Source organism: Drosophila arizonae, chromosome 5, assembly GCF_054131065.1.
Source record: "Drosophila arizonae isolate 15081-1271.41 chromosome 5, UAZ_ARI_1.0, whole genome shotgun sequence".
In the NCBI taxonomy this organism is placed as follows: Eukaryota; Metazoa; Arthropoda; class Insecta; order Diptera; family Drosophilidae; genus Drosophila; species Drosophila arizonae.
In genome coordinates this window covers 16,732,568-16,758,302 of record NC_142925.1, presented here as the reverse complement: position 1 = coordinate 16,758,302, position 25,735 = coordinate 16,732,568, and the positions used below count along the sequence as shown (strand labels likewise).

General features: G+C 36.7%; 2 protein-coding genes and 1 long non-coding RNA gene across 3 annotated transcripts; 1 reads left to right on the top strand and 2 right to left on the bottom strand.

Moving 5' to 3' along the window:
• Window positions 1-3,580: 3,580 nt before the first annotated feature.
• LOC149268582 (uncharacterized) lies at window positions 3,581-4,566 on the bottom strand. Its single transcript, XR_016270280.1, has 2 exons — window positions 3,905-4,566; window positions 3,581-3,845 (listed from the first exon to the last, which is right to left on the bottom strand). It is a non-coding gene; the product is annotated as an uncharacterized LOC149268582 (long non-coding RNA).
• Window positions 4,567-8,290: 3,724 nt separating this feature from the next.
• On the top strand, window positions 8,291-24,378 carry ppk9 (pickpocket 9). Its single transcript, XM_018009185.2, has 10 exons — window positions 8,291-8,473; window positions 14,774-15,273; window positions 20,799-20,996; window positions 21,063-21,347; window positions 21,747-21,983; window positions 22,047-22,201; window positions 22,913-22,978; window positions 23,149-23,240; window positions 23,978-24,083; window positions 24,162-24,378. Exons 2-10 carry the CDS (start codon window positions 14,792-14,794, stop codon window positions 24,269-24,271), a joined length of 1,731 nt encoding a protein of 576 aa, XP_017864674.1. The 5' UTR covers window positions 8,291-8,473; window positions 14,774-14,791; the 3' UTR covers window positions 24,272-24,378.
• On the bottom strand, window positions 12,044-12,942 carry LOC108615222 (uncharacterized). Its single transcript, XM_018009568.2, has 2 exons — window positions 12,562-12,942; window positions 12,044-12,512 (listed from the first exon to the last, which is right to left on the bottom strand). The coding sequence occupies exon 2, from the start codon at window positions 12,497-12,499 to the stop codon at window positions 12,125-12,127; it is 375 nt and encodes a 124-aa protein (XP_017865057.1). The 5' UTR covers window positions 12,500-12,512; window positions 12,562-12,942; the 3' UTR covers window positions 12,044-12,124.
• Window positions 24,379-25,735: the final 1,357 nt, after the last annotated feature.

Below are 25,735 nucleotides of genomic sequence, written 5' to 3'. Positions count from 1 at the left end.
ACCAACTGCTTAATGGGTAAAGCCTACATTTACAATGAATATCGAAAACACTTGAATCGAAATGCGTTAAACAATATTTTAACTGTTAATAAGCATACGAGCAAGTAGGAGTTTATGATTATGTCATTAAATAATGCATTATGGAGCTTGATAGACTAAAGGATATTATTAAGCTTTGTACATCTTAAAATTTAACTGCTTCTTCATGCCCATTGTTTAGCTTCGGAAATATTCATATTGATTATAATTGTATTTCTAAGACAGTAAATTTTTAAATAAAGTCGACTCCAGATCATTTTCATTCAAGTTGAAGTTAATTTTAATTTGTTTTCTTTTTTAGACAGCAATTTAATATTTTTTATTCCATTGTTTTCATTTTTAATGATATAAGAAATAAGTATAAAAACTTCTTATTGACTTAAACATTGGAACTAATATGTATTGAATATTCCGTATTTTACTTTCGAAAATCAGATCTGAAGAACCGATTCAATAATTAAATAAATATACATACATATTCAAAAAAAAATATAATCCTTTTCTGCATAACATATTTCGTAATACTATAATAGCATCCACTTCTAAAAAGCAACAAATGAAAAAGCTTTGTGACATCATTTTAATCACCAACTATTTGAGGCATTTGGCATTAGTTTGTTAGGCAATGGCAAAGCGCTGCCCATTGCCAGTTCGGCAGTTGCATTCAAAGCGAATGTCAGGCAAAGCGCGCAAACGAATCCGCATTCAACTCACAAACACACACTCACACAGCCGCTCTCACGCTCCTACTCATACTCACAACATAGTCGTACACGTGGCTGCATGTCAAAGTGTAAAGTTTTGTGGCGCAAAAAAGTGGCCGAAGCTCGTGAAAAAAAACACTATGTAGTGGGTGCCAGAAAGAGAGAGGGAGAGGAAGAATGAGGCAGTGGCAAAGGTAGAAGGAGAGGCAGAGCGACGTCAAGAGGCAAAAAGCTGAGCGGCAGTCAAAAGCCCCGCTTGTCGATTTTCAAAGTTTCGTTTTGAATGTTGTTGCTGCTGCTCTCGTTGTTGCTGTTGTTGCAGTTGTTGGTAACCCTTTTAGCTGGAGCAGTTTTTACCTGACTGCCTCTCTCTCTCTGCACTTTCCATCTGGACTTATGTCGAGGGGAGTCTACAAAAAAAGAGCCATTTGAGTGCAGCTAGCAAAATGTTCGTTTGCTGCTCATGTTGTGGGGTGTTGAGAGTGCGTTTGGCTGTGAGCGAATGCATAAAGAAAGCACGAAATGTTGTAGTTGGGAGCGAGCATAAAAGGAGAACACAAAGTGCAATTGGCAGGGTAAGCAAAAGTTTACAGCTGCAAGGAATGTAATAGCCCCATGGAACAGCAAAATCATTTCGGCTCAACTGTAGCTGCAGCAAATCTGGGGAATCATCAATGTCAAGATGCCAAAAGGCAGCGCTTGCATGTCTATCCGAGCGCTGAGCTCTGTGACGTCACTAAGCTGTAAAGGCAAGCTTTCTGAGGGTTAACGACAGAAGCGAGGGCTTAAGTGTTAATCGAAGATAAAAGAGAAGTGCATATAGTGGAAGTTGCCTGTATAAGGCAAAGCATATAAATTGGTAGCAATTATAAGTCGAATATATTAATATATAGGGATAATTTAAAGAATTTTGTTATTAATATATGTAAAATATATTATATTAATTTTTATTTTACTTTTTATTTTTGTTTATTTTTATTTTTCATTCATTCAATTATAAGAGGTATAATGAGAAGTTCTCCCTAAGTTCAAATAGTAATCTACGTACATCCACCCACTCAGACTATATAAGTCGTGTATAGAGCTGTATCCCCCGCTTGAACGCTTTTATACATTTTATCCTAAGCCAACTTCTGTCTATAATATTTCGCTGTCCACGCCAACCAACTCACACACACTCACACCCACTCACACTCACTCACACACACTCACACTGTCTACCATTTGCGTTGATTTTATATCCGGAAGAGAAGAGAAGCCAACACAATCATCATCATCATCTAAACGGCTGATCATTGCCCGGCCATCATCATATTCATTGGCACTCAAGCAATGCGGCCAAATAGCCCTCGTAAACTTGATTGTAATAGTATAATTTTTTACGTAAAAAAGAGGAAGAGCAAGATGGAAAGAAACATACGCAACTTATGCGGCCTTTTTTCTCTTTTTGGCCCAGTTACAGCTGGAATGCACAGGGTTCGGCCTCTGTCTATGATTGTTGTGCGTGTGTGTGTGGGTTTGTGAGGATGTCTTTCATTTTCATGCAATTTTTATGGGCGCACTCTATGCGCTGTGCTGTAAGTGAGCTTATTTATAAGCCAAAATCCAACGCCCCGCAAACGCATAATCCGCCCCCACATAGACCTTTCGTAAAAATTGCGCTGCCAACCGCCACCTCCTGCTCAGAAGTTATTGTTATCCTTTTGTTTTAGTGGGCAATACACACACACTCGCACACACACACATATATATACTTTATATAAATATACTTTTTTATGCCAAACTGACAGGCTGACTGCCCTAAAATTCATAGCCATGGCCAGTGCACAAAGCTTTAGCACGCTACGCGCATTGATTCATAATACATAAATACGAATATTGCGTATACGCAGCGCTGCCCTCGCCCACACGCACCCACATACACACACACACACACATAGCCATAAATTCTTATAAGCACGCACACACGAGTGTCCGGCCAATACACACACACACACAAAGACGCCAAGTCATCAATCTTTTAGCATTTCACTTAGGTATTGAAGCATTTGCGAATCGCCTCTAGGAACTTGCCCCAGCTCCTGCTCCTGCTCCTGCTCCCGGTCTCGCATGCAGACTTTCTTTCAATATTTGTGCATTAATATTAATATTTCATGACCATGTTGATTTGTTAGCTCAGCAGCAGCGCCACGCCCCCCATCGAAGGGAAAGCCGCCCAGCTATGGGAAAGCTTTCGCATTGCATGAGTTTTCGTTTAATCTTTGTTGTATTTACGAGCACTAAACAATGCTTGTATTTATTTATTAATTTGTAGTAAAACTTAAACTTGCCTTTAGTTGAAAAGTTTCTTGCATTAGTGTACTAGGCAAGTTGATTTATTATTTGTAAGTGTTAAAGCATTAAAGAGGCATTTGAACTTTCCCTCTGGGGTCATGCATTCTCAGCAGATTCAAATCTTAGATAAACTACAACTACTCTACTGCAATGTGTATAGTGGGAGTAGGCTCAAATTAATTACTTACTTATATTTATTTGTTTTTTTTTTTTTTTTTTTTTTTTTTTTTTTTTTTTATTGGTGTCCTTAGGCAGTTTTATCTAAAATAATAATAAAATATGAAATATTTAAATACATTTTAGATAGACAGTTATTTGATCAATATTAAGTCAAGATCCAGAGCATTGGATATAAACTCTATTGATGTTTGAGTATTCTTCTAGCTCCATCATCACCAACAACTACTTAAATTATGACTAATTCAGTCTATTTTACAAGATTCGCTCCTACTTCCATCATCATCACCAACTACCCAACCCAGTTACTCTATAAGATAAACACATTCTTGCTCTTTCTACAACAAATTTTGATACTTTTATTACCGTTTACTAAACAGATTTTGATGTTATTTCACACACATACACATTCACATATAGTGCATATAACTTGACTAACTATGCTCTCACTTTCTCTATCTCTCCGTCTCTCATTTGTTTTTCATATTGAACTCAAGCATCATGAGCCTTCTCTTCTTCTCCCCTCCACGGTCATACTGAAGACCTCGAATGCTTCAGTTCCAGTCTATCACGCTCCCAAGTATCTCCTGTCTATTTAGGAATCGGAGAGTAAGGATTAAAGGTATTATGTATATAGTACTATATCTCACCAAATTCCTGGCCATATTCCGTATTACATTTTGCACTCTGATTTTGTTATTAAAAAATGAATCTTGTCTACATTTTTCAATATCAAAATCGGAGCACAAATCGATAATTGCGGCTCTCGGGTTGCATTTGCATTCTATAACAAAGCATCATTGCTTGGGCCAAAAATCAAGCTCCCGCAGCATACCATAATGACAATGCAAATCACAGAGAAGAGGCTCATGGCTAGCAGGATGCCGCCAACAATATATAAGCCCAATAGAGGAAGGCTGACATCATCGGATTTGGGCCGCTGCGTTAGATCGATCTCATGCAATCGCGCTAAACGTGTTGGCATCAATTGGAGCTGATCATAATTCATGATGGCTCATTTTTTTATGCCTTTTTGATTTTTATTTATTTTTGCAATTATTTGTTAAGTATTTGAAATGTTTTTGTATTTTATTGTATATTTTTTAAATAACAGTATAGCTTACTTTGTGTGAGGAAAAAGAGGCTGAATTTTATATATGTTAATCTTTTAATATACAAATATTTGATAAAAAATGTATAAATGTATTTTGTGATAAACGTAGATAACTGTCTCTCTCTAGAATAGTTGATGTCATTCAACCTCCATAGACAAATCGCAGCACATGTTGGCATTAGCTACGAATTATGGCCTAGACAAGTGCAGCAAGAGGGAGCGGGGTCAGTGTAGGCAGGGTGGACATACAGACGGGAAAAATACAAACGACACATTTTATTGATGTTAATTTAATGCAAGAAATAAAACAGGCGGCGCTGCAGCGAAAGAAAGCAAAGCGAAAGCCAAACCAGGCGCGACCGAAAAAAAAGATTTGCATATAAACAGGCGTCGATACACATACACACACACTCACACATACACAACGAATTCACTCACTCACACACACACACATGCATACACAACACAGTCAGAGCAGGCAGCGCGAGTACAGCAGACGCTGGCATACGACGATATTTGCATAACAGACGGCACCCGAAACTGTCATTGCCAAGGTTTTACATCCGCTTTCCGCAATCATCGTCTGGTGGGCGTTGCCCCGCCCATCAATAATATTTATGGCGTCGACTCATTCTTAAACTGTCCGCGCGACATATGCAAGTGGATATCGCTCTATTTTCAAGTGCCAACTGAGCGCCATACCCAAGTCCAATAATGCGCTCGTAAGCGAAAAAGAAGAATATAAAAGAGTCAAGAAGAGGTGGTGGAAGAGAAGGAAGGAGCAAATATGTAAAACTCTCGCCAAATGTTCGAAAATTCGTTTTGGGCCAGAAATTTATTGGAATGTGTAAATAGCCCGCAGAGACATTGAAGCGTTTCGCCTTGTGGCCATTAACATTTTAATATAATTGCAAATAATTTTAAATCGAATGCAAAGTGTCGCCCGGTAATATATCTATATATATATATTATATATATTTATGTTCTCCAATAATGGCGGCAGTAATTTATAGCTATTCGCTAATGCAAAAACCAGTAATGGGTTCGATTCGTAATGAATTGCATTATTGCTCACATGCGAAAGGAAATAATTGAAACAATGGTAAACACAAATGGAGAATATCAGCAACGAAATTAGTATAGAAATTATTTTTTTACGCTATAAAAATACTTTACAATGAATTTATTGATAAACATTTGAACTCATTTAATATTGATGAAGAAAATAAATTTGGCTAAGTCTCACATACATATAATATAAAAATTCTCAACATCAACATCAAAGTGTTTGCTATATGCTGAGTAGGCAACTTATATATCTCTCTCCTTTCAATTTGCAACGGAGATTGTAAGAGAGAATAATATAAGTTGCATACTGTGAGCAAAGTATGTAAATGTATTAGTGGCCGAACTATAGATTAAGCGATATTGGAGCAGTGAGAGAGCGAGCATATTATTAAATGTGTATTAGTGTACGTAAACGTGAGCGATTCCGTCGTCAATATGCAAGCTCTTAGTATTGAAGGAGCGTAACATAGCAGGAGAGAGTAAAGAGAGCCTGCTTTGAGCGAGCTATGTAAATGTATTAGTGGGACCACATGCATAGTGAGACATTTCGCTGTCGTTATGCAAACAATAAGTATTACAAGAGCTTAATATTAGATGAATGCTCAAAGCGAAGTATGCAAGTGTGTACTAGTGTGAATAGAGGCGAACGATTTTGTCGAAGACGATCTGCACTGCTTACTCTCGTCCGCAGCTGTAATGCAATCAGTTTAGTCAGCAAGGCTTAAGTGTAGCCGAGAGTAAAACAAGAGAGAGAGAAAGAGAGGATGCTCGACTGCCGCGCTGATCGGATGTAAGTTTCATTTATATAGGCATACATGCATATTCACATATACTATCAGCAATGATTACCTGTTAGCAAAACAACCGAAACAAATACTTCAATTTGAAGTGGTTGCATTTCACAAAGTATACATTTTATTTCCCCCATTGTGTGGCACGCCCACTAATGCACAGCTATACATATATTCACATATATAATATGGAAAGACGGTGGATTATTTACACAAGTCACACACTAAGCCTACTCCTGATGCTCAAGGCAGACGCTGCTGCCATCAATTCAGCTCGCGCGGCCGCAATTCGCTTGCTCAAGTATTCTACACATTTTTGATAGATTTGCTGGCATGCAGCGCATGTAAACATCGGCTTTCAGTTAATCAAATTAAGTGCAAGTTAATGGCGGTACACGAAAACCACCCGAAAATCACCCAGCCCAACCACCGACCCACTCACAGTTTTGGCCCTGGGCTGAAGACTTATTGCGGAACATCATTCGATTTTTCTCGACTGATGCTTGAGTTGGCGCTTTGTTTGCGCACTCGAAAATGATGAATAATAAATTGCTAATCATAAATATTGCGAAATCAGGCGATGAAGTGAGCATTCACCCAGAGCTTGGCTCGCGTGAAAAATGGCTGGCAACCCCAAGAGCGACGCCCCGTCTCCGTTTCCTGACTGCCCGTTCCGCGAGCTGCTCTATAAAGCAAAACAATACGAAAAGTACACATTGTTAAATTGAAAGGAAACAAATGTAAAATTTATACAGCTGCAGCGCCCCAGCACTGGCCGCAGCGCCAAGAGAGAGAGAGCGAAAGAGAGAGAGAGAGAGCGTCTGGACCTGCCCTATAAAATCTGCTCATGCAAAATCAAAAATTACATAGCATTGCCAGCGGAACACACAGAAGCGGAGGAGGAAGTGGAGAAGGAGGTGAGGGGCTCAAGCCGTAGCAGAAGTTAAAGTAACAAGGACGAATCTCTAATGGTCTACAAAGTTTGCTCGATTTGCCAAAAGGCAAAAGCGGTTTTTCCTCCTGCTACTGCCCGTTGCTCTATAGAGGTTTTTTAGTTTAATAATTGGATCTCCTAGGCATTAGAGACTTGTATGTATGTAAGTCTAGGTGAACATAGAACAGCTGCAGCTTTGCCATAAGTAGCTAAACTTATGAAGGATATATCGGTTTATACAACAATCGCTTACGTTGCAGGGCATCTAGCAGTCGGTCAAACTCATTTAGACATTTCTGTCTTTGCATTACATAGAGTAGCAAATGAAATATTATTTAGCTTTGCTGTGTTGACCCATTTCATGCCAAGGTTGACTATGAGTTAATTGATGCCCAGAATGAGAATCTTTGAGTTGTTATGTTATATTAAAAGTAGTCCTATGATAGATGAAATTGAACAATGAATTATTGCAATCCAATTAGAAAGCATATTTATTTAAATTTGCAATACATACTGTAATACATATAATACTAATAATACGTATATGTAACTTCTACACAAAAACTTCAGCTATTAACTAAATAAACAAAATAAAATAAAATAGTTCTCATATCTAGCTTACCCTTCAGGTATGAATAGATCTAGAAAAGAAAAAATAATACTATTGTCGACATCATAGCCACAAATCACCCACCTGAACTCACATTTAAGGCCACAAACCTTTGGTCAAAACAGCGATTAGTGCAGGCAAAACATAAAATCGTGCAGCAATCTTATCGGACAGCTACAATTAGGAAACAAGTGGTCTCTCTCTCTCTCTCTCTCTCTCTCTCTCTCTCTCTGTTACGCTAGTACAATGCCACACAGACACACGCACACTGACGCACAGCCCCTCACACACACTCTTATTCAATAGTAATTAGCGCTGAAAATCAATAGATTCTGAATCGTTGCAAGCATCGCAGTTCGTAGGGGTCTCTGTGTGTGTGTGTGTGTCAGACAATACGCCTTTGCGATTGTTCCGGAGCAATCAACAGAAGTCGGAGGCCGGCAGCAGAAGCAACATGAGCAGCAGCAGCAGCAGCAGCAGCTGACAAGTTTCTCATGAGGCGACCCAAAATGTAAAAAACACAACATTGGGCCATTGGCTATTGGCCATTGGCCATTGGCCGTTGGCTAGCCAAAATGTACTAAAGTCAAGTGCAGGCAGTGCGCTGATTGTAGTCACAGTTCGTTAGCTCAGCCGAGCGCAGTGGAAGGCAGTGTAAAAACTTGGCAGTGAACGAGCGGAAGGCAACCAATTTCAGTCAATGTAAGTTGTGGTTTCTACTACTTATAAATATATATATATATATATATATATATATATATATATATATATATATATATATATATATATATATATATATATATCCTATACTTGATATCGTGGACAAAGCGCTTTTAATTAAATTTCCTGTTCGATGCAAGCGCAAAGCATTGCCTACTTTTGTGCGGCCTGCAAGAAACTGTTGCACACACACACACACACACAGATAGGGTAAGAGGGGGGGGGGGGGAGGGAGGGGGGCTCACTTAACCACAAAATGCTGAAACAATGGCCACAATAACAGCAACAAGCAACGAGGCCATTTGCAGCATCTCGCCAAGAAACAGCTGCGCGCAGCGAATACTCAACAAGAAGAAGAAGAAGAAGAAGAAAGTGAAGAGTGCCAATCAGAAAAAGTCGAAGTGCGAATGTGCTTGCATTATTATATTTTTATTTATTTTTTTAATGGGTAATTTTAAATAATTACAGTATTTATATTAACATATAAAAATATATAATAATAAATTAATAATTCTAAAAAATATTTAAAATGAATAATAAGACAATAATAGATAAATATTTTAAGAGTGATGATAAGGTTGTGATCGAAAACTAAATTAAGAATTGTGCAAATAAATTTAAAAGATTTTTTCCACTATTTAAGTGAGAAAGAAGTTAAACATTAATAACATTAATATATACAAATAGTATAGCATAAAATAAAAATTAATTATTAAACAAATAAATAATTATTACAAAATAAAAAAATTATAATAATTAAATAAAAAAATAAAATATTAAAATTATTCATAAATATATTTACATATTATTAAATACAACATATAATAAAAAAAAAATACAAATACATTATTAAACAAATGAATAATTATTACAAAATAAAAAATAAATAAAATAATTGAATAAAAAATGCATTTTTAAATATATAAATTATTAAGTACATCATACTTTACAAAACACAAATAATTATTAAACAAATAAATAATTATTACAAAATAAATAAATAAAATATAAATAATAAAAATTAGTTTAAAACAATATTTATAAATGCCAAATATATCACAAATGAATTACTTTTAATACAAAATTAATTTGTTGATAAATTTTAAAGTACTGTAACGCACTTCTCAGCTAATGACTCTACAGCTATAAGCAAACAAATTATATACATATATACTTGACTTTCATTGACTTTAAAACAAGTTTTTATTTAAATATATAAATGTATATAAGTTACGATAACTAATCAATGATTAAGAATGCAAAAAACTCTAGGAAAAGCTAAGCTGGGCCAATGATGGCTAAAAGTTCTCATATATCAATAATTTTTCAGTACAAAAACAATAACTAACTTAATATACCCGCTCGAATAGGGCAGTTAAACCACGATGCTGAGCTACAGCTGCTGCTGCTGTTGCTACTCCTGCTGCTACTCCTGCTGCTCCTGCTGCTGCTTCAGCTGCTATGGACAGCGAAATGGCGCTGCGAATTGTTGGCGCATAGAGCGGAAATGCAAGCTGAGTTAGTTGCGTCTTGTTGTTGTTGCTGTTGTTGTTATTGCTGATGCTGCCGAGGTTGATGATGCTGTTGTTGTAGTTATTGTTGTAGCCGCTGTTGTTCATAGTGGCATGGCCCATGAATATTCATGGTGGCTGCCGGGGCAGTCATTCATTCATTCGTGATTTCACGCAACCAGCAACAGCAGGAGGAGCAGGAGGAGGAGGAGGAGCAGCAGCAGCAAATGCAGAGAAAACGACGGCAGACAAAACATGAAAGCAAATAAATAAACAAATGTCAGCAGCGTCGTCGGAGGCGAACGCCAAGAAATTGGCGTGAAAATAAATCAAGAAACAAATTGGAAAATTTGTTATTTCGCCAACAGACAAAGCGAGGGACGGACAGAGGGACGAACAGCAGCGAACGACAAGGACAATGTGAACGAGAAGCCAACTGAAATAGTTTCCAAATACATTCATAATACACTAAATGCACAAGAAACTTGATTGAATTGCGAACGTAATCAATATATTGATAACATATCATATACAATATTTATGGAGATTGAAAATATCGAAAGGTTATTTGCAGTAGGATAGTCCATAAGCTGGCCAACTAGGGTATGTCCGATGTGTCTCATACACAGATGCAGTCAATAATACAATTAGATTTCTTTCGTTTTGTAAGCTTATCGATTTCAGCTAAGTCGATAGATTACAGAAAGTGAAGCTATTATATGTTAACTGTATTACATATATGTATTATGTATCGTAATATTTTGTATCGTTTATATTGAAGCCTGAAATATGTATTTCTAATAAACTAAAGTTGTTTTTAAATTTAATTTACCATTAATACTAATTTCAAATTGATCGATACACGAATTTATTAATTTCTGGGAGACTCTCCCAAATGAAATTGGTATTTTAATTAAACTAATCCAGTTATGATGCAATAAAAGCGGTGAAAAAAAAAACTTCTCTCCGATTTGCAAGCACTAAAAAATTATCGATAACTAACGTACATTATCAATCAATTGGCAAGGTCTAAGAATATATAATATAATATAATATAATATAATATAATATATAAAATATATTATATTATAATAAAACTCATATTCAATGCATTTATGAACATTGCAAATATATCGATAGCAAAAATATCGTGAATTAGTTGGCAGACAAGGGAAGCTAGTGCAGCTGAAAGCTGGAAATGGGACTAACTGCAACTGGTGCACAACATACATGGAGTGTGCCACAAAGTGAAGGCCAATTAAAATGTCCTTAAGGCAGTTTTGCAATTTAATTAACACGCAAAGCGGAAAATACACACGAGTCCCTGTCTGGGCAGGACTGGACTGGCCTGGACTGGGCTGGGCTACCTGAAAGGATTCCTGTGGTGGCCGGACAGCAGCTGAAATTGGAACTGGGCGCCATAAGAGCATAAAAATCGTTTATTTAATTGTAAAATATACATATTTAAATAATACCCATTAAAATGCAGCAGCAGCAGCAGCAGCAGGAGCAGCAGGAGCAGGAGCAGCAGATCGCTCGCTTAAGCCCACGCCTCGCCTATCCTATCAGCTGCCAAAGGTAATCAACTGAAACTGCAGCTGCCAGTAGAAATGTTGCGTAAAAAAAGGGCAAATACACTGAAAAAAATAAAAGCAAAAACAAAGAGCTTTTAATGTTGCCCATGTGGCAAGCCGGACCTATCGCACTCTCGAATTCTGTCTGGATGTCTCAGTGTCTGAGTCTGAGTCTGGGTCTGGGTCTGGTCAGCCCTTTGTCCTGCGCTTAAGTGAGGGCATTTACTTTGAGTGCGCGGCGCTCATTTAAATGCAAATTTAAATGAAATTTTAATCCATTTTAAGGACTGTGTACTGTGTGCAGAGCCGTTTGATGTTACAGACGCCGACCCATCGAAGCCCATCAGCGTGCAGCACAGCCCCAATAATGTGACCCCAATCCGGATGCTACAAACTGATTATAATGAGCTGGAGGTCTTAATGCACCCACGCTCGACCGCATGTAAGTTGCCCAAATGGAGCAGGGATTGAAGTGTGATCATAGCAGCGCTATGTATATATTTTTGTGGAGCACTTGGGGTCAAGGAAACAATACCCTAGCCTGGACATCACTCAAGGAAACATGGATCGTCCTCGATGCCCGCTGCCGACTTGATGTCCCTCCAGCGCTGTGCCATCGAGCGGACGCGTGGCGGTTCTATTAGATCAGGCTCCGCTTCCGTTTCCGGTTCCGTCTCCGTATCCAGATCCAGCTCCAGAACTGGCGGCGGCGTATGCGAGGCCTGCTTTATTAAATGGAAGTCACAGCGCTTGCAGTAGAGCTCCTCCCGATCCCGCGGCTCGAAGCGGCGATCACAGATCTCGCAGGACTGCAGCGGCAGCCGGCAGCGTGCGCAGCGATGCTCCTGGGGGGACAGCTCGTGCCACAGGCAGCGCCGGCAGCACTTGCTGCACAAATACAAGCGATAGTCGACCATGCTCATTTTCCAATTGGAACTGCAATGGGAGTTTTTAGTGGGACAGTGCGAAGGTCGTAAAAACTTACCTTTTCTTTGTAAGACAAATAATAGGAAATATTACACACAAAAAATATAAAATTGAATTCTCGATGGTTTTTATGTTTGCTACAATTATTTTGTAGAGGTTCCTTGAAGACCTTAAAGTCGATGTGGGCTAAATTATAACTTTTCTTTTATTTTATTAAAATTAAAATTTAAAAAAATTGACGTTATTCTTGGTGTGATTTCTGTTTAAGAAAAAATATTCTGGAAGGCTTTATTATTTTAAAAAATTTACAAGGCTCTATGCTCTACTTTAAATTCTCTTAAATTCTCTGAAACAAAAAATGAATTAAGCGCAATTCTCGGCTGATTTAATGTTTGTTAAAAACTTGATAGCCTACTTTATAATTTGAAATAAAAAGTCTACTGTGCCATATTGTATCCAATTAACGCATTATTATGATACATACACACATACATATATATATAGGTGTATATAAATATAATATAAATATACGCTCATTCAATCTCTCTCGGCTCGGCTCAGCTCGTTTGGGCTCCATTCATAGGGCAGCTGAGTGAATGTAATCTTAACCAAATTATGCGCAACTTTAATGCCTCATTTCTGATGGCAGTTGTCTGTTGAGGTTTATATACAATCTATCCATCTATACACATACACACATACACATATGTACTTCAGTGTCCAGTGCTACATATTGATTGCCTTTTCAATGGCTTTATACGAAATACACCCACACACGCACACATACACATACACATACACGCACACTGTGAGTACTCACACAGCTGCAACGACATAATTTACATCGCATTAAAAAAAATTGCAATAATAATTTATTGTTGTTGTTGTTGCGTCAGGAAAACATATTTAAAACGACGTTTTTATGCTTAACGAAGGATATATATATATATAGGAAGAGAGAGAAAGAGAGAGAGAAAGACTGATTCGTATAATAAACGCTTTATGCGAATAAAGCAGAGCAAATTGCAAATTGTAAATTGTAAATAATTTAAGCGAATCGAACGGGCAACAGCCAGCACTTTAGCTGCAATCTATGCATAATAATATAGACCAGTAAATAGCTGACTTGTTTTTATATTTAATGTAAATATAATTATAAATGAATATATATGTATATAATATACTACACATAATATGTGTTAGCATGCCAATTTAATCTATTGTTTTATGTGCCCAGCTCAAGTACATTTAACAAAATCCGTTTATATTGACTTAAAAAATAAATTTCGAGCTTTTATTATGATTTAAATTTGTGTAACTCTAAAAAAATATGTAAAACTAGATTAATTTATTTGTTAAAAAATAATCCGAAAATTGTAATACAAAAAAATAAGAACTGCAGTTCTTATATGTCTATCTACTATTTATATTAATTAAATATTTACATAATTAATGCAATGCTTAAATTATAATTTAAGAAAAAAACAAAACTCTGAAAAATACAGCTCTGATGTGCCTATCAAATAAATACTAAATATATTTATTCAATATTAACAAAAAAACATATTATTTGCTAATATACGCCTATCATATATCTACTGTATATTTGAATATAATATTTACATAATAAATTCAGTATTTGAATAGTAATTTAGCAAAAAAAAAAAGTTGAGCTCAGGAAAAACAACTCGACTATATATTTATTTAATACTTGCAAATTTAATACTAAAAAAAAAAACTTAAAAAAAAAACTTCTCTCATATGCCTACCATATATACATACATATATGTCGACTATATATATTAATTCAAATACTAATAATACAACAAAATTTGGGAAATATTTATTGTAATTAAAGAAAATCTACTCTTACATATACCTTTTAAACCTGCATATCGACAAAATATGTACGTTAATTAAATATTTACAAAATAGTAATAAAAACAAAACAAAATCTGGACAAATCAGCTCTTATATGCCTATCATGCATATCTAACATATACAAACATGTATATTAATTCACTGAATTTCCTGAACCCTTCGAGGATCTGAAATTTCAATAGTTCTTTGCTTGTTTTCTGCTTACACATTCGCACACACAGATACATGCGCTATCTACTACATATACTATTTCAGCCTCGAAAAGATTACGCTTAAATTCAATGCTTAAATTCATAATCCAAAAATAATATAGGCCATAACTTAATATTCTGCTGAGCTTCATTGACTAAAAGTATTTATACTAACAATTTTCCCCTCTTCTCTTACAGATTTTCGCCCACATAACTATGCAGCAGGAAGAGAACCAAAGCTTGAGTCCAACCACAACGGCTAGCTGGACAGACAGCGAAGACTCGCGCACAGCATCCACCGCCTCACTGGTGCAGCAGCAGCTGAAGAGTACGCCTCTAAGATCGGGCTCTCGCGTGGGTCCGGGTCTGCTGCTCTTTCCGGGCACAGCCCTGCGAGCCGATCAACGGCGGGCAGCCAAAGAGCGCCAGCTGGAAAAGTCAGTCTCGAATGCTAATGGAGAGCAAGATGCATCGCTCAATCGCCGCAAGCCGAATAGCATACGCAGCTTTCGCCGACCGCCGCTCTGGCAGCCACCGGCCATCAAAGCGGAGGCGGAGGAACCGCTTAAAGAGGAGCAGCAGGTGGCTCCACTGCCATATCTGGCCAAGCTGCAGGCTTTCATCATAGAATTTCTTCAAGGATCCTCGATACACGGCTTCATCTATTTGGCCAAGTTCGGTTTGAATTTCCTGGAACGGTAAGTAGGAGTCCTGTTGTGCTATGATTGAGTTGCTCTAGTTATGGTTCAGTGCATCATCGGCGTCTCCTGCTGTGTTTGACGCACTGCAGCTATAGCCGAGAGGCTTTGATGACTTTGTAGTTGAGTTATTGGAAATTAAGAGGCTTCAATTTCATTAAATTCAATGTAATGTTACTTATATGTATTGTTCTTGAGCCTAGCAAATATATTTATAACATGCTTGAATCTTTCAATTAAAGTAGTATGAAATTACCCTGGGCGTTAGCTATACTTAAGGTAATCGCTGCGCATGACAGTTACATTGATATTTGCTCAACTGATAATATCTTCTGTAGAAAGAGTTAAAGAACTATCGAATGTACTCTTATATCGATAATGTCCGATATATATACTTTATGGGGTCTGCGATGATTCCTTCTGCCCGTTACATACTTCTTCACAAAACCATTATACCCTGATTTCCCCTTTTCAATGGGTTCAGGGTATAACAATATAAGAAATGCAAATTATACTTAAAGAAATTTTAGAAAAAAAAAAATAAGAAATAATAATAATTAATAATAATAATTATAAATTAATTAAATTAAGTAATTAAATCAATTAATAATAATAATAAAGAATTTAATTAATAAATAATAAACAAGAAATAGAACGTAAAATAGACAAAAAAAAAAGTTTAAACTGTAAAAGAAAAAGAAATGAAATAACGTAGAAAATAATAAAGAAGTGAAAGCGGTATTTGTGGGTTACCATCCTTTAGCTTCAGACGGTCCACCAATGCTCAATGTACTCAAAGAAATATAAATAAATAAAATAACAGAAAATTACAAAAAAAAATTAAAAATAATCCAAATTGTATATAAGGGCCGTCACTCTCTAGTTTCAGACGGTCCATCAGTGCTACTTCCCGTAGACCCACATTCCTTATCTCAGCATTCATTCTGAGTCCTGGCTTTACCTTTGCAGAAGTCGGTCAGAAAACGCATTGCCATGCCGTACTGAGAACTGAATGAATTACTACTTAAACATTTGCACTTGCTGATTTTTCTACATTTTCCTCAATCTCTTTACCCTTAAAAAAAAAAAAAGTAAAAGCTTACAAACTTTTTTAATTAGGCCCACAATTGAGCTCCCTTTCTCCCTCTCACTCTCTCTCTCTCTCTCACACCATTTCTATTTCGCTGTTTGCTTTCTTACACTGCCAAGCACTTTCGTCCAATTAATTTCCTAATGAAATTAAACTAAAGGCCAGAAAACTAAAATCTCAGAGAGGAAACTTTCAGCCGATTTTAACATTTCATTTCGGGCGGTTTCGATTTCCAGGCTCGAAAGCTCCAAGTGAAGGGCTTAAATTGTGGCACGTTGCACGTGCAGCCGATTATAATTCCGATCTCGCTGCCATATGCCCCGGCTAACCCACCGGGAGCAGTGCGTGTTCATATAAGAACTCTCTGACGGGCCAACACACACACACACACACACACACACACTCGACTGCATAAAATTAGACATACACATCTTTAGGGCTGGAGGGGGCGTAGCAGATGGGGAAGTAATATTTTTTGTGCTGCTGGAATTTGTATTTGTTGTATTTGGTGCGAGCGAAGCAGCAATGCAATAAATCCTGAAAACTGACATGACATGACAAACAGGATTACACGGCATGCCTGGCAAGGCTTAAATTGGTAACACACTCCATTCCACACGGCACTCGAGGCGTGGGCAGGTGTGGGGCGGGTGGTGCTAGCTGGGAGCTGGGCATGTGGCAAATGTTGGCATAACGAAAATGGACCACAGTCAACCAGCAGCTGAGGGTTAATTAGTGGATAACACAGCCCAGACTCTATCCAAATCTCCTCTTGCCCTCTGGCTAAAGCTCCATTACAATTTCTGTGTTAGTTTCCCGCCCGGGAGAGAGTGACAGGTGGTGCCTCTCACTCCCACCTCCCCCCACAGCGTGTGCAAGGGCCAGGTATGAGCTGGTGTGCAGAACGCAAAACTCAGCTCAGCTCGTCTCTAATTAATACCACATACCCCCACTCCCAAACCCCCCCCCCATGCCGCGCGACTAAATGATTTGTGCTGCCCACAAATTTATTTATTCAGGCCCATTTTTATTTCTGCACTTCAGATTGATTTATTCGCGTTGAACTGCAAAAGAAAAGCCCAGAAATTAGGAATAGAATAGGGCAGGCAGGGTATAACTGACTTATATATACTCTACTAAATTCGTAATATAATATTTTTGAAAACGAAAGAAAAAGCAACTTTAGTTGGCTTTAGTAAAATAATTTGTTGAGATCATTTTTAAAGTACAATAAATTAAAAATTAAACACTACATTTAGGCTAACTAATTTGCTGACAAATAAATAACAATAAAAAATAAAATAATATATATAAAAAAAAAAATAAATAATTTATAATAAAATAATAATACACAAGCTCAAGTCAAGAGCAAAAATAAAAGAAAAAAAATAAGAAATCCTTCACCTACTTAGGACAGCGTGGCGAAGCATTCAAAGGAATGTGCAACGCATAATATTTTTGATTTAAATAACTCTGAAAAGGGGCTTAAGTCCTGCAGTGGAAATATTTCAGGTGAAATATGCATAAATCGCCGGAGTCTGTGCTGCTGACATGTGATAACCTCAATTCCGAGCGAAGCAATAAGAGCCTGGGGGGAAAACTGGGGGGAGGGTATAGGGATGGGAGTCATGCGACTGCATAATCCGCAGCCGGAATCAGAGAACGAGCTGCGAATGCAAAATACGCAAATGCATGTGCAATGCGGATGCCGTTTGTAGAGAGGTTGCCAAATGTGGCAATAGTATTGGTAAATGCATTCACTATATTTTTTTTTTTTTTTTTTTGAGTTGCATTTCAGTTCAACAATGGCTTAAATGCAAACAGAAAAAGTTTACTTATGACTGCGAACTATTGAACCTAGGGCGGGGGTATGTGAAGTAGCGATATAGACATAAGAAGGGGAGGAGTTCTAAAAAGCGAATCAGTAAGAAATGTGTCTTAGCTTTCAGCTAAAGTCGAATAACCTGAGAGCTGAATAAGCAAAATGTCAAGATGTGGCATTGCTTATATATATTAAGAATAATTACTATTTATTTGACTAATTTTTAGAATTATTAGAATTAAAGTCTAAGTTGTTTTATGTAACTTTAAGTTCTTCTCTAATATATTTCAATATATCAGCTTCTATATAATTATAATAATAACTATTTATTTGACTATTTTTTAGAATTAAAGTCTAACTATTTTTACGTAAGTTAAGGCCTTCTCTAATATATCTCAATATATCTATATCTATAGTATGTATTACACAAATATTTCTATTATTCCCTTTAACACGCTCTCCTACACTTTAAGAGCCCCTCCCTTGCCCCATTGCGCCTCATTCACGCACAAATTTTATTCATATGAGTGGCGCGAGTTGATGAAACAAAGCAAATCTCTGGCTGACAGAGAGACAGACGGGCTGTCAGCCAGACAGATGAGGCGAGACTGGCGTTATATGATGTCCAAACAATTTTAGCACGCAGACATTCTCTGAAACCATAAAAGCACCAACAATTCCAACTCTTGTCATAAAAAAAAAAAGAACAAGGCGTAGAGTTAGGTATATTTATTAAAATTATGCTCGACTAACAGATATCCTACGTGAAATGATGCAGCTCCATTTAAATACTAAATAAATACAAAGTAAAAAAATAATTGAATTAAATGAAAATAAAATAATGTTTTAATCAACTTATATTATAAATCAACTTATATTATATATGGCATCTAAATTAATTAATATTTATATTTATATGACATCTAATTAAGTTTTATAAACAGTACTACAAAATTTATTTAATATTGGTTTTTTATTTAACTCGATAGTTTGAGGCAAAAAATGTATTTAATTTATATATTATTTATTTATATTTTTCATTTTAGTTATGTTTTTAATGTTATGTAATTATTATTACTATGTTTTTTTTAATAATAAAATATTCATAATTTTAAAAAAAATGCCAAATAATTGGTTTCATCTGAAATTTATTTTTTATGTATTTTATTTTTATTTTATGTGCCTGAAGAACTCCGACCTCTATATTCTTAATTTTAAAAAATGTAAAGCGATTTATAAAAAATAATTTTTTCATTTAATTTAATTTTTTATTCATTTGCATGCATTTTTATAAAATGAAAAACAAATATTAATATTATTTACTATATTTAAAGTTTCTCATTCTAAACTGCTATTTAATTCTTAATTTAATTTTGTGCTATTAAATTTATCATAGAGTACATACTCCATATACCCTTTTCCAGCTAGGAAAACCTTTCCAACAACGCCGTTCAAGTGGCGAATTTCCCAGACAATTTCAAATTAGAAATGATTCGGTGCAGTAGCGGAAAATTCGTAGCATTTTCGTAGCGAAATGTTTGAAAATTAAAAGCCAAGTAGCTGTTACAGCAATGAAGTGCCCACACACTTATGCATGTATATACATGTGTGTATGTGTGTGTGTGTGTGTGTGTTGACAGTGCTGAAGGCTTTATGAGCCATTGCTGGCGTCAAAATGTCATCATTGTGCGGTGCGACACTGGCAAAGCGAAAGGGAGATGCTTCAAGGATTTGCCGGCTTTTGTCAGACTTGTTATGTCCACACACACTCTCCTTCTCTCTCTCACTCTCCTTCTCTCTCTCTCTCTCTCTCTCGATCCGTCGCACTTGCAGCCAAACATAACATAAAAATGGGGCGTCTGCAAAAGGGTTGCCACTGCGTCGCCAGCGTCGTCTCTCGTTCATTGACTCTTCCCTAACTTGGCCATAATTCTTCGCTGTCGCATATTTCGACTGATGCTTACAAAAATTTACACGCAATAGATTTTTATGTGCGTTCACAGTATGTACACCAAAAACAAAAAATTGGAAATAGTAGTGTGCTAAAATCAAATGCAGAACTAGCAGTTACCCTGGAAGCAAGCTCAGACTGAAATATAAGACTGGCATATAAGACTAGAGCTAGAGCTAGAACTACTCGATTACAACTGAAGTACTAAACTCTATGAAATATTCATAGAGAGAACATTCAAAGCTGATTGCTATGAAACTTTCATATGAAATGATATGATTTATTCGATCAAAACAGAGATTCAAACTTGAAATATTAGTGATCTGTATAGATTATGCATATACTTATTTATTTCATAAAATGAATATAGATAATAGTTAATAATTAACTAGTGTTTGATAAATATCTTATGCATACTAAGATAATAGATAATGAATAAGAGGTATATGATATAGATCTTATAAATTTCATGCTATAATAGAACAGATCTCCTAGATCCTCTCAAAGCTTCACGTACTATCAACTTTTATCTACCTTAGCCTCTACAATAGAGTTCACCCAACCCACATACCCCATTTCCAATAACTCCCAGGGCATACAAAAAAGAAGACTCTATACGACATATATCATTTCCGTATTTTTTGTTCGTTGATTTCTTTCAGCATGCTTTGGTTTGCCTTCATCTGCGTGGCATTGTTCAGCATCATCTCGCTGAGCCAACGCACTTGGCAACGTTTCCAGACCTCGCCCATGGTCATCTCAATGGATCGCAATAAGCTGGTGTGGAACACCAGCTTCCCATCGCTCACCGTGTGTCCGCACAAGCGCATCGATGACATCAAGCTGGAGGATTACATAGAGTAAGCCTGAATATATATCGAATATATATATTTATTTAATATTCACTTCTGTCTCATCTCGTTTAGGGCCCACAGCGAGAAGTTCGAGGACGAGGATGATAAGGAGTTCTTCCGGGATTTTATTATCAAACTTGCGAGTCTCACATACGACAACTTGGAAACTCTGCCATTGAACAAGTCGTACGGCATCGACAGCAGCGACTATTTGAGCTTGCTCTATGAGCTGAAATGGCCCTTCGAGCCGGAAATCAGCAGCGGCGCCGCTGTCAAAATGTTCATCTATGAGACGCAAACGGAGTTTGGCATTTGCCACTCCGTCAACTCACTTGTGGCACGCTACAATACCTACAAGTGAGTGAGGAAACTGAATAGTTTGATTATCTTTGTTGAGTCATCTTCCAGACGTTCAAATAAATATGATCCTTAAATGTTTAAAGTGAGACCTAACTAGGGCTTATCCCCGAGGATCTTCTATTAGTCAACATTTCAGCATTTGAAGATCATTTAGAAATATTGATTTCAGACCAATGTGCTTCTAGCTCATATTACCCAATATTATATTATATTATATTATATTATATTATATTATATTATATTATATTATATTATATTATATTATATTATATTATATTATATTATATTATATTATATTATATTATATTATATTATATTATATTATATTATAGTATATTACATTACATTATATATATTTTTTATATTATATTCTAATATCATTTTATATTCTTAAAGATATTGGCGCTCTGGCGATTGGAGCCTTTTGGATCATGGCGATCGTGTGACAGTTCATCCACTCGATGGCGAGATCTATGCACAGATCATCAATCTATCGACTGCCTACGATGTTTACTTTCACGGCGCTGGCGATGTGCCGAGCATATCGAAGCAGCGTTACACCTTTCCCGAGAGCGACTATACAACGGTGGAGCTGATCGCGCTGGAGATCTACACGAACGAGGATGCCAGAGCGTGAGCATGCACGACTCCAACTACATTTATATATCATTTCTATATATTCTCATATTCGAGCAGCTTCAACACCAAGCAACGCAAATGCCGCTTTCAGTATGAGGCCGATGAGATGCAAACGGTGCCCATTTACAGCTTTGGCCTGTGCCTCTCCGAGTGCCGCATGTTCTTTGCTCTGCGCGTCTGCGGCTGCGTGCCGCACTTTTATCGCAATATATGTAAGTAGATTAACTTAGGTTTTGTGCATTGTTACACAATATACTATATACATATCGCATTTACTTATATTAAATGCATATTAAATAGATGCAATATCCAATTCTTAGCTCTGCTTCGCACAACTCTTATAGGCTTTTCCACATTTACATTCGACTTTTCTAGCCAGAAACCATTGAACATATTTTTTATTAGAAGTATAATTATCATATGTAAAAATAGTTCTACAGTTAATTATATTTATACAAAATAAAATAAATCAAATTAATTTGAAATGTTATATAGACGTATACAAACTTTATTTCATTCTTCATTCATTTATGCAAACAAAAAATTACTAGTTTAGGGTATTTTCTAGTCGCGCCTTCCCCACCAAACACACAACATTTTATTCAATTGTTAATTTTCTGGTGTAATTATAATTTTGAGCTTGTCATCACGCTCATATTTATCATCATTCCTCTTCCCGTTCCCGTTCCTGTTCCCGTTCCTGTTCCTGTTCCTCTTCCTGTTCACGTTCTCGTTCTCGTTCACATAGTTGCACTTAATTGGTCCCATTAAGTTTAACTTTTATGTGTCAACGTTGACGTCGTTATCGTTGTTGTCGCTCTGCATTTTTCTCGTAAAATGTTTAAATAGTTCCACTTGAAGTTTCACGACAGACTGCTATCTCTCTCTCTCTCTCACACACACTCTCCTTCTGTCTCTTTCAGTGCGCAATGGCCGCCGCTTGCCAATATGCGGTTTGGAGGGCATCGGCTGCTTGGTCAAAATTAAACGTGAGCATTTTTTGATAATCCTCTTCGCACATGCAAATATTTGGCTTGATTTCGAATTGATGGCTGAAATTTCATCAAGAAATATTTTAGCATTTACGTGACCGGCCTTATATATGTAGTGCATTCGCTTAGCACTTATAGTTCTAATCATTCTCCATTCTATTTTATAGGCGAAATAATCTCCCTAAAATCGGATAAATACAAAATCAATTGCAATTGCTTGTCCAACTGTGATGATTCCAACTTCTTTGTGCAGTCTTATGTAAGTAGAACGAAACATAATAATAAGCTGAATTTTAAACATAAGTTATGAAGCAACTCCTTAATTATAAAACCTTATATCATAGTCTTGTAGGCTATCTAGACATTAGTATAAATATATATTAATATTTTTTTTTTTTATTTGTTAAAGTCATACGAGGTTTTTAATAACCCCTTTGTGAGCTTGAATATATTAATATTAATATATAAATTTTTTAAATATGAATTTAATCATATGATTTTATATCCTTTGAATATTTCACGTCTGCCACAGCTCTGTTTGAATGTATTTATTTTTTTAGTATTTTTATTAGTATTTCAAAATGTACTTTAACAGTGCTTGCAGCATGGGCGCCATCTAGCGGTCGTTAAAGCCAAAGCGGGATGCTCGTTTGCCGGCAAGAAACAACGTCTCCTGCTCTTAGCTCTGGCTAAGGTTTTGGCCATTTTACCGTGAACAAACATTGAAATTGTTAACCGGGACCGTAAAAAATAATAAGCACAAAAGTTGTTTTGCCAGCGAACGCCTTGAAATATGCAATTATTTCTGTTTCGGGCCGCTACGGCAAAAAGCGCAGAAAAGTTTTTTGTTTAACTTTTTTTTGCACAGTGTGCAGCGAAAGTTTTTAGATTTAATAATAATTTCAGTTTACTTGACTTGTTATGCTGATGTTGCCATTTCAAATGCTACTCTACTTATGCCCCTTCCCCCTCTCCCTCTCTCTGTCTGTCTTTTAGAGGTCCCGCGTCTGGTTTCTGGGCGCTAATCTACAATGGGGCATTATTGATTACCCGAAAATGCAGCTACGTCGGGATGTTCTCTTCTCCTTTGCTGATGTTTTGGGTAGGTCATTAAAATATTTCCTCAATTACCTACTTGAGTTTACGACTAACTCGTTTTCTTTTATGTTTTTCTCAACAGTTTATATTGGCGGCTTGGTTGGCTTCTTCTTGGGCTGCAGCGCCTTGAGCTTTACGGAAATTATTTACTTTTTTACAGCCCGTTTGGTGCGTCGCATGTTTTGCAATTGAACTGGAGTACATGAATACGAATATTATTATTTATAAATACAGCAACATTTGGCAATCAGTAATAAAAATAGATTTTCGCAAAGGTCGACAAATATCTGCGACTAAGCCCCCTTAGCTAGCTCTAATGCTGACCCCATTCAATCTGTCTATGGGCATCGTGCCGCTCGTCGTTTGGCATTTCAATGAATTCTCTCTCTCTCTCTCTCTCTCTCTCGCTGTCTCTCTCTGTCTGTCTGTCTGCGTCTCTGTCATTGTCTGCCATTGGGTCTGAAGTTAGTGGACTTCGTCAACAAATTAGGCGTATTTTTCTATTTTTTGCTAACCTTGTCGATTTATATTGGAAATCCCAACGACAACAATAAGAACTAACACAGCTACAGCCGGGATTGCTCGACTAGAAAATACCCTAAATCAGCATACTTTTCTTAGTAAATAAATCATATTAGCTCACCATCATAATAATATACTATATCAAATGATCATTATGATGATAATCTCTCATCAACAATCAAATATACTATTTACAGAAATACACCTCATAAATAATCTATATTTATTTTATTTTCTTCTAAATACATTTAAACAGAAACCTATCTACCCCCTTTCATCATTCACAACAAGTGCAGGGTATAACAACAACCCAGTCACATTTCGTATTAAATATTTTTGTAGCCTGCTCATTGAATTGTTTATTTTGTTTTCTCGGGTCCCTTGAAACATTTGCAATAAATAGTTTTTGCTAACGAGGCCAACTCTGGAAACGGCCCTCGTTACACATTTCTCACGACTTTTGTTGCTACACATTTCGCACATATGAATGAACCCGAATTGTAACTGTCAACAATGCGATGGGAGAGTTAACTTTTCCTTCACAATTCATTTCGCCTCGTCATCAATAATGAATTTAAGATGCGCAAGGAACTCTAGTACTATTTGGACAACAAGAGAAACACGTAGCCAGCCGGAGCCACCCTTAAGCCGTATAGCATGGAATCACAATAGAATATTCTATATTTTAACAGATTTTAATATTTTTTTTTTATTCAGAACAAAATCAAACCCTTCACGCTCCCTTTACAGTAATCAAAGCTCAAAGGAATTGTCAACGTGCAAAGCTCTTTTGCACCTTGACAGAACTTCCGCAGCATCAATGGCAACCGCAATCCATGCGGGGATTGTCGCCACCGACGCATGCATTATACATATACACAAATACACATTCATATATTTATGGAAAAGGGGGATGCCCGCTTATTGGCCGTTGCAGAGAAAATCACAGAGAGAGAGAGTGGGGGAGAGATGAGGAAGAGGGAGGAAGCGGTAATTCCGGACACTGCAGACTTTGAAGTTGGCATTGCATAAACGCCAAAGGGTAGCATCATTCTCTTTCCGCATAAATTTTAGAATTATTGAAATTTATTGTTGAATTGCGAGCGAGGAAGTGAAGGTGATGGAGCTGGAGGA

Excerpts from the sequence above, each read along its gene's own strand:
- LOC108615222 (XM_018009568.2), bottom strand. The coding sequence starts at position 12,499 with ATGAGCATGGTCGACTATCGCTTGTATTTGTGCAGCAAGTGCTGCCGG.
- ppk9 (XM_018009185.2), top strand. The coding sequence starts at position 14,792 with ATGCAGCAGGAAGAGAACCAAAGCTTGAGTCCAACCACAACGGCTAGC. Across the intron at positions 15,274-20,798 it reads GGTTTGAATTTCCTGGAACG|CATGCTTTGGTTTGCCTTCA; the intron begins GTAAGTAGGAGT and ends GATTTCTTTCAG. Across the intron at positions 23,241-23,977 it reads ACTTCTTTGTGCAGTCTTAT|AGGTCCCGCGTCTGGTTTCT; the intron begins GTAAGTAGAACG and ends TCTGTCTTTTAG.